The 13,243-nt window shown below is 36.2% G+C and overlaps 1 protein-coding gene across 1 annotated transcript; it reads right to left on the bottom strand.

Annotated features, from left to right (window-relative positions):
• Nucleotides 1-11,194: 11,194 nt before the first annotated feature.
• On the bottom strand, nucleotides 11,195-13,243 carry LOC115987519 (pentatricopeptide repeat-containing protein At2g46050, mitochondrial). Its single transcript, XM_031111087.1, has one exon. The coding sequence runs from the start codon at nucleotides 13,236-13,238 to the stop codon at nucleotides 11,211-11,213; it is 2,028 nt and encodes a 675-aa protein (XP_030966947.1). The 5' UTR covers nucleotides 13,239-13,243; the 3' UTR covers nucleotides 11,195-11,210.

The raw sequence follows: 13,243 nt of genomic DNA, 5'->3' as shown, positions 1-13,243 counted from the left end.
TTCACGTTTTGGGGCTGAAAATGCAGTATAGGAAATGCTTACCAAACACAAAAGTGCATTTTGAAACCGCATTGTGTTTTCTTCCCCCTCGAACCCGAACCAAATGGGCATTTAGCGTTCGTTTGAGATGAGCTAAAAAATTTAGTTTATCTACACTTTTAGCTTATTTTTGCTATTATTTATAAATCTCACTGTACTTTTTGATACTATTCATGAGTCCCACTATACTATTTAACTTATTTTTAACCTATTTTTTATACTTTCAATAAAAAGTTTTCAGCTTCAATTCCCAAACAAATACTTAGTATTTTCAACGTCGGCAAAATTGAATATAGTCATGACACTGGCATTCTCTAATAAAACTGAAAACAACTCCAACCCACTACTATGACATGTCTCACTCAATTCAGTTATGAAGTGTTGCTATGCTCGCGTTTTAGAGAATCTAAGGACCACTTGCTCCCTAGTCCCTACCCTTCTTATTTTACAAAGGAAAAAAAATGCAACCCTTTGTTTTTTCAATCTTTAGTCTTAATAGGTGTGATTAAAGTTGAGAAAGTTGATCAAGAATCTTGCATTTTAATATTAAATTTTTTCAAAAAATTGAATAAATCTTAGGTAATAGCCCCTACATTTTTAAAAAAAAAGTAAATGTAATTAAATACTCTTTAATTTATTGTTGTCTCATTTATTTTCCTTTTAATATTTATTTTTTGTCATTATAAGTCATTAATTTTAGGAATATTTAAAACATAGGTTTATAAAAATATATGTTAAGAGATTTTTTTTTTTTTCCAAAAATAAAGTCATACTCATTTATGTTAAGAGAAATAAGTATACCGAAATACAATGATACATTTAACTAGGCCTTCTATGAGAAAAATTTCTAGCACCGTCATTGCTTGTGGTTAAACTTGTATTTTCAATGAAGACATCTAGAATTTAAATCCTCCTCTCTCCTCATTGTAATTATTGAATAATAAATAAATAAAAATTGAGTGGATTGATTATCGGAATTTAAGAAAAGAGGCTCAAATTATAGCATGCATAGTCAGCTTTAGTGTTTTTCTATTTTTCCTTTTCTAGAGGAAGAAGTTAGCTCAGAGCAGTGGTGGCACCCACACATGGATGTAACTTAATTTGAACCTATAATATTAATAATCATTGAGTAGAGAGAATGAGTCAGATTAGCACTGATCCTTCGTTTTCTACATCTGTTTAGTCATTGTGTAATAGAAAAGAAAGCAACAAGAGAAAACTATTTAATGATCAAAATTTTTTAGCAAAAAAACAAAAAAAGTTTTAATGATCAAAATTCTACATCGTCATAAATCGTGAGTCATATTTGACTCCCTTGGTTGGTCTTTCTATTGAATAAAAGTCTCTCTCTCACACACACACACACACACGCAGCACATCCTATTTGCAAATAGACTTAGAAATACAAGTCTGCCTAAAAAGGTTCAATTCCACATTTTTTTTATTCCACATTAATGATTGAATTTATACGTCCAACCTCTTTAAATTCCTTCCAAGGATCAGTCAAGGGCTTTAATTTTTTTTTTTTTTTTAAAGTAAAACTTTTACTGAAATTAAAAATAAAAATAAAAATAGACCACATGCATAGTGTAAGGACCAGATTTAGACTCCTAGCCCAACGAGTATATGGACTTAAGATCAAAACAATAAATTTGTAAAGAATGATTTAGAAAACTGGGCTTTCGTGAACCAGATAACTAAAAAACAGATTTTGATGCTAAAAAGAGAAAGATAACAGGAGTTTGTTAAGGAACAACGTTCTCGGATTAGTCCGAGAACACTGATTCTTAAATATTTGCTCTTAAAATTTTATTACAGATTTGTTTATAGTTTCTTTCCCCCTTTTTTAGGGAGGATCTTTCACGTTATATAGCCATCTCTAGACCATCTTGATCTTACACTTGTTGATCATCTGAGCCCTTACTTGAGTACTTGTCTCATCAGACACCCTCTTTAGCTTCCTATGAGTTGCGTTCGCCAATGCAGCACTGTTCAAAGGTTTTCTCCACATAAATGCGGTCAAAAAAGTAGCTGTAATGCATTTAATGCGGTGGTAGCAGCTTTTCCAAATATATTTTTGAATCTCTTTCCTTCTTGCATGTTCATGAGATATGTTCTTGTCACTAGAGCTTTTTAGAGGTTTACCTTAGTTGCTGGAATACATGTTCGAGCTGTCTTCATCATATCCGAGGAGCCTCTCCTCGGATCACCTTCCGTTCATTCCTCATTTATAAATCTTTCACTGGGGACTCATGATAACTACTTGCTTCTCCTCGGACAATTTAGCTTTCCTGGACAAAAGCCAAAGGCCCAACATGTCATTTTGGGCCTTTATCCCTATAATAGCTCCTCAAAATTCTGGTTTTTCCTTCTCATCCGAGGAGAAAAGTGGGATTTTGATTCCAAAGAGATGAAGTCAACTGGCCCTTTAATTTACACATGTGGTAGTATGGTTTAACGAGCCTTATAATTGCTGTTGTCGTTTCGAAGTTCGTGAGGCGCCATTGATTCCCACAAATGGCGCCAATTGTAAGGACCAGATTTAGACTCCTAGTCCAACGGGTATATGGACTTAAATCCAAAACAGCCCAAAACAATAAATTTGTAGAAAATGGGTTGGAAAACTGGGCTTTCTTGAACCAGATAACAGAAAAACAGATTTTGATGCTAAAAAGAGAAAGATAACAGGAGTTTGTTAAAGAATAATGTTCTCGGATTGGTCCGAGAATACTAATTCTTAAATATTTGCTCTTAAAACTTTATTACAGATTTGTTTACAGTTTCTTCCCCCCTTTTTCAAGGAGGATCTTTCACGTTATATAGCCCTCTCTGGACCATCTTGATTCTACACTTGTTGATCATCTGAACCCTTACTTAAGTACCTGTCCCATCAGACACCCTATTTGACTTCCTGTGAGTTGCGTTCGCCAATGCAGCACTGTTCAGAGGTTTTCTTCACATAAATGCGGCCAGAAAAGTAGTTGTAGTGCATTTAATGTGGTGGTAGTAGCTTTTCCAAAGATATTTTTGAATCTCTTTCCTTCTTGCATGTTCATGAGACACGTTCTTGTCGTTGGAGCTTTTTGGAGGTTTACCTTAGTTGCTGGAATACGTGCTCGAGTTGTTTTCATCATATCCGAGGAGGAGCCTCTCCTCGGATCACCTTCCGTTCATTCCTCATTTATAAATCTTTCACTGGGGACTAATGATAACTACTTGCTTTTCCTCGAAGAATTCAGCTTTCCCGGACAAAAGCCTAAGGCCCAACATGTCATTTTGAGCCTTTATCCCTACACACAGGATGTGTATGTAGTATGCAAATCTAAATAGTAAAGGAACAATCATCAAGCATCTTAAGCATGGTATGAGCATGGAGTGGATGCATTCCTCTTTCTCTAACATCTTTAGGAACAGTTAAACAAATTTCAGTTCCAAGACTCCATAATAACAATGGACAGTTAGACAAGATTGGAATAACTTTTAGTGTAATTAGTGAAATCTCTTATTGTCATTTTTTTAAAAGGAAAAAACTTATTGGCATCGTGATTTGATAGTAAAGACCAATCATCAAATAACAAAAATTGTAGGTTTCAAATCCTATCATATCTAATAAAAAGTTAAAATATTCAGATAAATCAAGTTCAGAAATAATAGTTTTAATTAAAATAATTAATCTAAGAATTAGAGATTAATGACTTTGTTGATTTATGCTATTAACTATAGTGCTATAATTCATAAATTACATTCAAGACTTCACATTTTTGCAACTTGTGAAAATTGAACAAGAATCCAAAGAGGAAATTTAAGAAGATTTTATAAACAGCAATTGCCTCTGTATCAGGTAAAAAATTAGAAACTTACACATTTAAGAAAAGAGAAAGAGTGAGATACTTCCGTACTGTTAAGGTGAACAGTCAGTGAAAATAATAATTAGAAATTTAGAACTACAGTTGGGTAGAGGCTGTTCTGGAGTTGGTTGAAGATTGACAGTGCAGTAATTAGACTGAGATTATAATTAATAAATAAAATATTAGAATGACTCAGACATCCATCCAAATGGAATTTTTATTATTTAATATATAATAATGTTAAATTATTAAACTCATCATTTCTTAATAACTTAAAACTTGTTAGGCAAATAATAGTTTATCATGTTATTAAAGCAAGGTTTTTAGTTTAAATTTTGTCTCAACTTTACCTTCCATTTAAATAGTAAAAAATTCTACGTGTTAAGCCCACATGTAACAATGAGTGTTAAAGTAATATTTGAGTAATTAAATTCATCAATTCCTAACTACTTAAGTTTTTCAAACAAATGATATATTATCAATTAACCATATCAAACAGTCGAATACACAGAAAAGTCATGTAAGGACATTTTTGCATTTGACAACTACCATAACATGACAATTAGACCAAAATGATTCTGAGTAATACTGAGAATGAGAAGACCAAACGTGACTCACAAGTTAAGCAAATCAGGCTTTAATGACTTTTACCTCAGAGCTTGACCTATTTAATTAAACACGGTTGAGCTTTACTTATCTGTTGAACAGAATTTGCCACCCTGGTCTGTCCAGCTCACCTCAGTGTTTGGACGAAACCAAGCTTGCGGACTAGTCCCTAGAGCACACCAATTAACTATACCTAGATAAATGAGTTGTTTAAAAGAATAGGTTGAACGGACTTGGACCTATGATAAAGTGTTTAGTCCATCCTTGGAGTCAATTTCACGTACGTTTGGCTTCACAGTGGAAAAATAAAATTCCAATTTGAACACATACCAGGCCAAACTCCAGCTACATTAATGAAAAGAAATCAAGGAACCTGAACTGGTTTATGACTATAGAATAATAGATTTTTTTTTTTGAGAAGCTAGAATAATAGAAATAGATACCTAACTTTGGGAGTCTGAAACACAGCGAAGAATCAACTAAGGACAGGAAGTTTCTTTGGCATCTCTATTTGAGCCAGGGTAATTGCAAAATAAATTTGTTGTACACAAACTATGCATCACCTGATTTTGATCCCAGTCACTCACAAATTGCGGGATAGACCTCTAGGTACTTCATAAGTGTATTCAAAATCCTGAAATCTGAAGCAGACATTCAAAAACTAAATAAATGAAAAATCAAGACAGCACAACATGAATTCTAGAGGTTTAAGTGCATAGGCAGCAATAAAATATCTTTCATAATAAATATTTTCTGTATGAAAGCACAGTTGATTCTCTTCAAGAAGATATGATTGTCAAATATTGCTTATGCAGAGTTGAAATTACTAAGGTAAGGTGCATAAAAACAAATAATTAATTTGTGATATTAATTTTGAACCCAAAAATAGTTGAAAGTTGGGAAAAACATTTTTGAATTGTTAGGTCAGCAGTTACAACAAAATTTGGTGATAATTCAAGGATAACATGAGCAAATGGGAAATAAATTTGAGTGAAGGAAAAACAAAGAACATTATAGTACATACATATTCTTTCAGATCCAAAAAAACTGGCATAATTTGGAACAGTATAAGATTATGGAAATACCATAATATTCATGAACATATTTCAAGACATGTGATTATATTTGTTAGGGTCATATTTTTTATATAATTGGTTAATCCTTTGACAAAACGTATTTTACTTGTAACGGGTAGATTTAAGATGGGTTTAATATATCAAGAAGTATGTTGATCAAACATATCAAGTGGTATCTTTAAAGTCATGAAGATTGATCCAAGAAACAAGTGAAGAAAAGTTATTTCATTAAGTCTCCACAGAAGCTCGACAGATATTGCTATCGAGGTTAAATGAAGAAGCTCGACACAAGCTCGATCTATTGAGAACTACGATTTCAGAATTCCTAGATCTGAAATTCAACCCATGTTGTCTTATTTGATTAGGTTTCTTTTCTCACAACCCTAGTCATATATAAGACATATTTTAAAAGCCATCGTACACGGATATAGAGACTTGTAACTTATACACTCTATGTGAAGCTACTGCATTTGTACATCTTAGGGTTATGTATCCAAGTGCTTCATGATCTTCATTATTTATAAAGTGAAGAACTTTACAGCCAACAACAATCATTTAAGTTGCTGGAGTTAGTCATATACTAGGATCCGTGCAAAGGAGTTAGTTACAGATTGGAGATTTGTGCAACAAAGGAAAGAATGCTACTACAATATCAAGTTCAATTAGGTATTGAAGTGAAAGTTCAATTGTAAGTTGGTATTTTGGGATGGGCCAAGGTAGTGGTAAGATTTCTCATACTTGTAACCGCTTGATTATTGATTGGTGGATACTTGGGAATTGTGACCTTAAATTCACCCAGTAGGGTTTTTGCCTTGTGAGAAGTTTTCTCCATTTGTCAACAAATCACTGTGTTAATTTTTTTCCCCCTGCATATTAGTTATTTGGTAATTTGTTGGTGCCTTCACAATTTGCATATAATTTAAATCATAGAAGTAAGCCCATTTTTTTCGCCATTTGTCAACAAATCACCGTGTGATATTGTTTGCTTTCAACAAACTAAGTTATCTTCTTTAAACTCTTAAGTTGTTCGAAGCCTTTGGGGTAGTCCGTTCCTAGACTGGGTTGCTCTGGATGCAGTCAAAACTGTAGGGGGGTGTTACTGGTTTGGGACAAGAGAATTTATGAAAAAGTTGATTGTGCTATTGGGTATGAAGCACAGGTGAGTTTCCGGATTCGGGTGCGGGACTCGGCAATTTTGGAAAAAGTAGGGTGCGGGTGCGGGGGCGGTGATTAAAAAATTATTAAAAATATTTTTATTTATATTTTTAATATATTGCTTAGCATACTTTTTCACATTATATAAACATATACCAAATTTAAGAACAGTAGTAGATAATAACTAAAACATGATGTTCATAAATTAAATATAACCCACACCATTATTACATTACATTACAGCTTATATATATATATATATAAATTCAGATCACAGACACATTGAGTAATAGTTAGAGCATGTGAGAGCTATGAAAAACTAAGATTGAAAGCTTGAGATTGATACCTAAGGAGAGACGGAGAGCAGAGCGTGAGTGAGTTGAGAGTTGAGACTCTTGAGAGTGAGATTGTGTGAGAGAGGGGAGACGGAGAGTAGAGGCTAGAGAGCTGTGGCGTGGAGCACAAAGACCAGAGAGTGAGAGAGAGCTAAAGATGAGAACTAAGATAGAGATAACTGCGAATTGAGATATAGGGTTTTTGTCCAAATGATGCGTTTTGCACCCCTTTTTTTTTTTTTTTTGGCCAAATGGTGCGTTTTGCACCTTTTTTTTTTTTTTGAATTTCGACTTGAATCAGCTAGTTTGACGCCAGTATTGGCGGTTTCACCCAATACGGCCCGAGTCGGCTCGAATTAGCCCGATTCAACGCAAGTCAGCCTCGAGTCTGCGCCCCATCGACGCGAGTCGTGAAAAAAAAAAAAAAAAAAAAAAGTCAGACGTGGCACTGACGCGTAGGCAGTGGAGTCCCTTGCGCGTCGCCGCGTCAGATGCGGGTGCAGCTCCTTTGGCGCAGCGTTCATGCTTCCTAGGCTATAGGTCAGTTTTCTATTAATTTTTTACTGAAGGGGGTTGTGGATGATTTTGTATGGGCATGTTTAGGAGCGTATGGTCCTAATGATGATAGCCATTGGGGTGCTTTGTGGGAGGAGCTCACAAGGATGCACTCTAGGTGACATACAACATGGTGTGTGATTGGGGATTTTAATATCATTCAATATCCGAGTGAGAGATTTGGTTGTAAGGCTTTTAGTTCGGCTATGCTTGCTTTTTCGGATTTCATTGAGGCTAACTACCTTGTGGACTTACGTCTTGAAGGAGCTTCGTTTACCTGGTTTAGAGATTTGGGGACAGATTGTATGTCAAGAATTGACAAGACCTTGGCATCGGTGGATTGGGTAGATCATTTTGGGAACGTGTCTCAAAGGGTACTCCCCTGAATAGTTTCTGATCACTGCCCACTTTTGGTAGTAGATAGTAGTGTTAATAAAGGTCAAAGTACCTTTAAGTTCAAGAATATGTGGTTGAAAGAAGGGGGTTTTGTAGAGAGAGTTCAGCAATGGTGGAATGGGTATTGCTTTCTGGGTTCTCCAAGCTTTATTCTAGCTCATAAATTAAAAGCCCTTAAAGATAGACTTGAAAATGTGGAATAAGGAGGAATTTGGGGATCTGGCCTTTAGGAAAAAATGCCTTTGAATTGTTGGGTTTGGATGCTAGGGAGGACTTGTTAGGTCTTTCGTAGGAGGAACAAACTCATAGTATTTAGATTAAAGGTGATATTGCACATTTAGCCTCTTTGGAGAAGATTTCTTGGAGACAAAAGTCTCGAATATTGTTTGTGAAGAAGGGTGACAATAATACTCGCTTTTTTCATCGAGTAGCAAACTCCCATAGAAGAACTAATCTTATTCGAGGTAAAGAGGTCAATGGTGTCCTTTATGAGGATGAGGAAGAGGTGCGGTCTAAGATGGTTCATTTTTATCAGGGTTTGTATGCGGAGTCAGATACTTGGCGTCCTTCTATGGATGGTTTGGAGTTTGCTAGAATTGAGGAGGATGAGCGGCTTGCTCTTGAGAGGGATTTTTCTAGGGAGGAGGTTGTAAAGGTTCTTCAAGAGATGGAGAGTGATAAAACCCCAGGTCTTGATGGCTTCACTATGGCCTTTTTTCATAAATGTTGGAATGTAGTGAAAAAGGGTGTTATGGCCTTCCTTAATCATTTTCATAGGAGCTCAGAGTTTGAACGGTCTCTGAATGCTTCTTTTCTATCTTTGATTCCCAAGAAAAATAATGCATTGAATATTAAAGATTTTCGACCTATCAGCTTAGTCGGCAATGTGTATAAGCTGTTGTCTAAGGTATTGGCTAACAAATTGAGGCTAGTGCTGGATAAACTCATTTCGAAGTCGCAAAATTCTTTTGTTGGTGGTAAACAGATTTTGGATTCAGTTCTTATTGCTAATGAACGTCTAGATAGTAGACTGAAGTGTTGTACTCTGGGGGTGGTGTGTAAGTTAGACATCGAAAAAGCCTATGATCATGTGAATTAGAACACTTTATTCTATTTGTTGGAGAGGATGGGCTTTAGGGATAGATGGAGGAGATGGCTAAAGACTTGTGTCACTACCTTTCGCTTCTCAATTTTGGTTAATGGATCTCCTGCTGGTTTCTTTGGTTGCTCTAGAGGTCTAAGACAAGATGATTTGTTGTCTCCCTTTCTCTTTCTTTCGATCGTGGAGGTTTTAAGTCGGATTCTTGAAGAAAACTGAGGAAGGTGGTTTCATTCAGGGTTTTCATGTGGGACCTATTAATTCTACTGGTATTCATATTTCTCATCTATTATTTACTAAATACACCATTCTTTTCTACGATGCTTCTAGAAAGCAGTTGCTTTCCATTAGACTGACTTTGACTTGTTTTCAAGCTTTTATTGGTTTGAAGGTGAATGTAGGGAAAAGTGAAATTGTCCCTATTGGGGAGGTAAGCAACATTCAAACTTAGGCTAATATTCTTCAATGCAGGGAGGGCAGTTTGACTATGATTTATTTGGGTATGCCATTGGGAACTTTGTATAAAACAACCTCTATTTGGAATTTGATTCTAGAGAGAATGGAAAAGAAGCTTTCGGGCTGAAAGTGGCTTTGTATGTCAAAGGGTGGTAGACTCACTTTGTTGAAAAGTACCCTTTCAAGCCTTTTGACTTATTATCTTTCCCTTTTTACTATTCCTAAAACTGTGGTGACTAGATTAGAACGTATTCAAAGGAATTTTTTGTAGGGTTCCTCAATTGAGTGTTTCAAATACCCCTTAGTGGCTTGGGAAAAGATTTGTTTACCGCGTGAGTTGGGTGGTTTGGAAATTTGGAATTTGGTGTCTTTTAATTAGGCTTTATTAGGGAAATGACTTTGGAGGTATGGCCACGAAATTACTCATCTGTGGCGGAGGGTCATAACCATGAAATATGGGGAGGGGAAAGGGGGTTGGAGTACTAGAGTTTGTAGAAGGGCTCTTGGTTGTGGTTTATGGCGGAGTATTAGTGAAGGGTGGGAAAGCTTTTCTAAGCATTTGTCTTTTGTGGTGGGGGATGGTTCTCATATTCTTTTTTGGCATGATAAGTGGACTGGGGATAATTCTCTTAAAACTCTTTATCCTAATTATTTATGTGTTCAACCAATAAGAAAGCTTGCATTTCTAAAGTGTTAAGTCCTCCAGTTGGTGATAATGACAAAGTGTGGAGTTTAAGATTTTATAGGGAATTCAATGATTGGGAGTTAGTGGCTTCCTACTTCCTACTTCATTTCATCCAATCTCGAATTCCTATGGGTGGAGGTTGTGACAGTCTTTGTTGGTGTCTTAATGGAAGTGGGAAGTTTGACATTCAGTCTTTTTATCATAAGATTCGAAATACAACTCCTTCTTCTTTGCCTTGGAAGGGCATTTGGAAAGTTAAGGTTCCTAGGCATTCTTAATGTGGACAACAACTCATGGTCAGATTCTAACTTTGGATAATCTTATGCTTTATGGTTACTCTTTGGCGAATCGTTGTTGTATGTGCTCTTGTAATAAGGAATCTATGAATCACCTGCTAATTTTTTGTCCAGTAGCTCATTCTTTATAGATGTATATGCTTCAGTTGTTTGGGATCAATTGGGTCATGCCAGGTTCAGTTGCAGACTTATTATTTTGTTGGTATCATTGGCTTGGGAAGCATAATTCTGATATTTGGAATTTGGTTCCAGGCTCTTTAATTTAGACTATTTGGACTAAACGAAATTGGCATTCTTTTTAAGGGTATTGGGAAATCTTTAGCTTAGTTGTTAGATTTATGCCAATGGACCCTCTTTGATTGGTCTTGGTGTTGGGGTCTCTCAGATTATTCTACACTTATGGATTTTCTTTTGTCTCTTAGAATAGCTTAGTAGCTGCTTGTTACTTTTTGTTTCTTTTTACTCTTTGTTCACTACCGTGAACTCTATGTATTTTTCCTGGTATTCCTTTTTCAATAATATTTTCTTCTTACTTATAAAAAAAAGAATTAATTAACTAAGGTCAAGCTATCTTAACCCAACAATATTATTGTTAGAGAAATTTGCAAATCCTTACTTCAGAATGTGAAGCAAACTGACCACTTGAGGTGAAAAAAATTCTGGATCAGCCAGGGAAGTTCAGTGCACAATCGACTAGAAAACTGTCAGACATAGTGTTTACATTGAAAATATGATTGTCCTCTTTCATCAACCTAAGCAATGTTCCTAATATAACATAAACCTGTAAGGCTTGTGGGTGAGATTTATCACTTGACACAAAGGTATGAACATTGCTAGAAATCTGTATCCAACTATAACCTGGAACTTTAGAGTCACACCTGTTCCTCATCATTTTGCGTACTCTTGCCACATCATGCCAAAGCCTTTCAGAAGCATACAAGTTAGACATCAGAGTATAATTCACAGGATTGTTAGGCTCTAATGCAAATAACTTTTCTGCAGCCCATTTTGCTAATCTAAGATTTTTATGGACTTTACATGCTCCAATGAATGCTCCTAAGCTGTTTGACCCAGGTTCTATTGGCATTGAGGTCAAAACATCAAATGCCTCATCCAAAAGACCAAAGCGCCCAAGAAGATCTATAAGACAGGCGTAATGCTCCGAGTCTGGTACAATTTGGTAGAAACTGGTCATCAAATTGAAGTAATGCAGACCCTTCTTTACTAGCCCCCCATGGTTACAGGCAGAAAGAACCCCAAGAAAAATTATTGGATCTGGCCTAATGCCATAAGATAACATCTTCTCAAATAACTCAGTGGCTTCTTTGGTAAGACCATGGAATGCATATGCGCATACAACTGAAGTCCATGTAACAAGATCAGGCTCTAAAACAGAGCTGAAGCATTGATATGCACCAAGGATGCTACCACATTTGGAGTATGCATTTATCAGAGAATTGGATATAGATAAAAAGACTTGAAGCCCTAGCTTAATAGTACAAGCATGAGCTTGCATAATTTCACTAGTGGCAGACAAGTTGCCACATGAGCTAAGGATGCTAGCAAGAGTTAATTCATCAGGATAGAAACCTGCTTCAAGCATTTTCTTCAGAAGTTTCATAGCTTCCTTCCCATTTCCATGCTGTCCGTAAGCCACTATCATAGTATTCCAAGACACAACATTTCTAATGTTCATCCCATCAAAAGCCTTGTGAGCATCATTGATACTTTGACTATTTGCATACATATCAACAAGTGCACTCACCACTTGAACATCTAAATCAAAAGAGTTTCTTACAATAAGGCCATGGATTTGCTTTCCCAAATTACAAGATTCCAACGTACCACACAAACTCAGCAGGCTACTGAATGTAAACTCATCCCCCTTCACACCTTTCAACTGAATCAAATTGAAGACCCCAAAAGCCTCTTTGGCCAAACAATTCGAAACATAGCAAGATACCATCACATTCCACAAAACCAAATCTCTAGACAAAATGCCATCAAAAGCCCGTCTAGCATCTTCCACAAAGCCACATGTTGCATACAACTTGACAAGAGCACTACCAACAAAACTATTCAAGTCAAACCCCACTTTCACTATAAAACAATGCAGTTCTTTACCAATCACAACATCATCCAACTCAATGCATGCACGAAACAATCCGTTAAAAGTTATATCATCTGGCCATACCATTTCCAACAGCATTCTCCTAAAATAAGAAATACCCAGATAAAGGTTCGACCTATTATTACTACTAAAGTCAACAACACCACAAATAATAGTATTCCATGACACCACGTTTCTCACACGCATATCATCGAACAGTCTCTGTGCACCATGAAACTCCTTGCATCTAACATAAACATTCAAAATCTGGTTTTGCAAGGACAATACATTATACAATCCCAACTCTATCACATGTGCATGCAGTTGTTTTCCTTGGGGAAGAAATCCCATTCTGGCTGAGACTTTGAGGGCATTGGAGCAGAAAGAATGGGCCGAGTGAGGATCGCTGAAATGGGTTGCCTCAGAAATAGGCATTTTGGCTCTGAGTCCACTCAGAGGGAGAGATGAGTCGTTTTTTTGAGCATTTTGGCTGGATTGAGCTGTGGAAAGTATTGGCGGGAAGGACAACTGCCGTTTGAAATGGACGGTGGGGATTGAAGATGAGCGGCATTTGGACAGCATATGAT

This window comes from Quercus lobata, chromosome 4 (assembly GCF_001633185.2).
Source record: "Quercus lobata isolate SW786 chromosome 4, ValleyOak3.0 Primary Assembly, whole genome shotgun sequence".
In the NCBI taxonomy this organism is placed as follows: domain Eukaryota; kingdom Viridiplantae; phylum Streptophyta; class Magnoliopsida; order Fagales; family Fagaceae; genus Quercus; species Quercus lobata.
This window is presented reverse-complemented; position numbering and strand designations above follow the sequence as displayed.

Coding starts and splice junctions, on each gene's coding strand:
- LOC115987519 (XM_031111087.1), bottom strand. CDS start 13,238: ATGCTGTCCAAATGCCGCTCATCTTCAATCCCCACCGTCCATTTCAAA.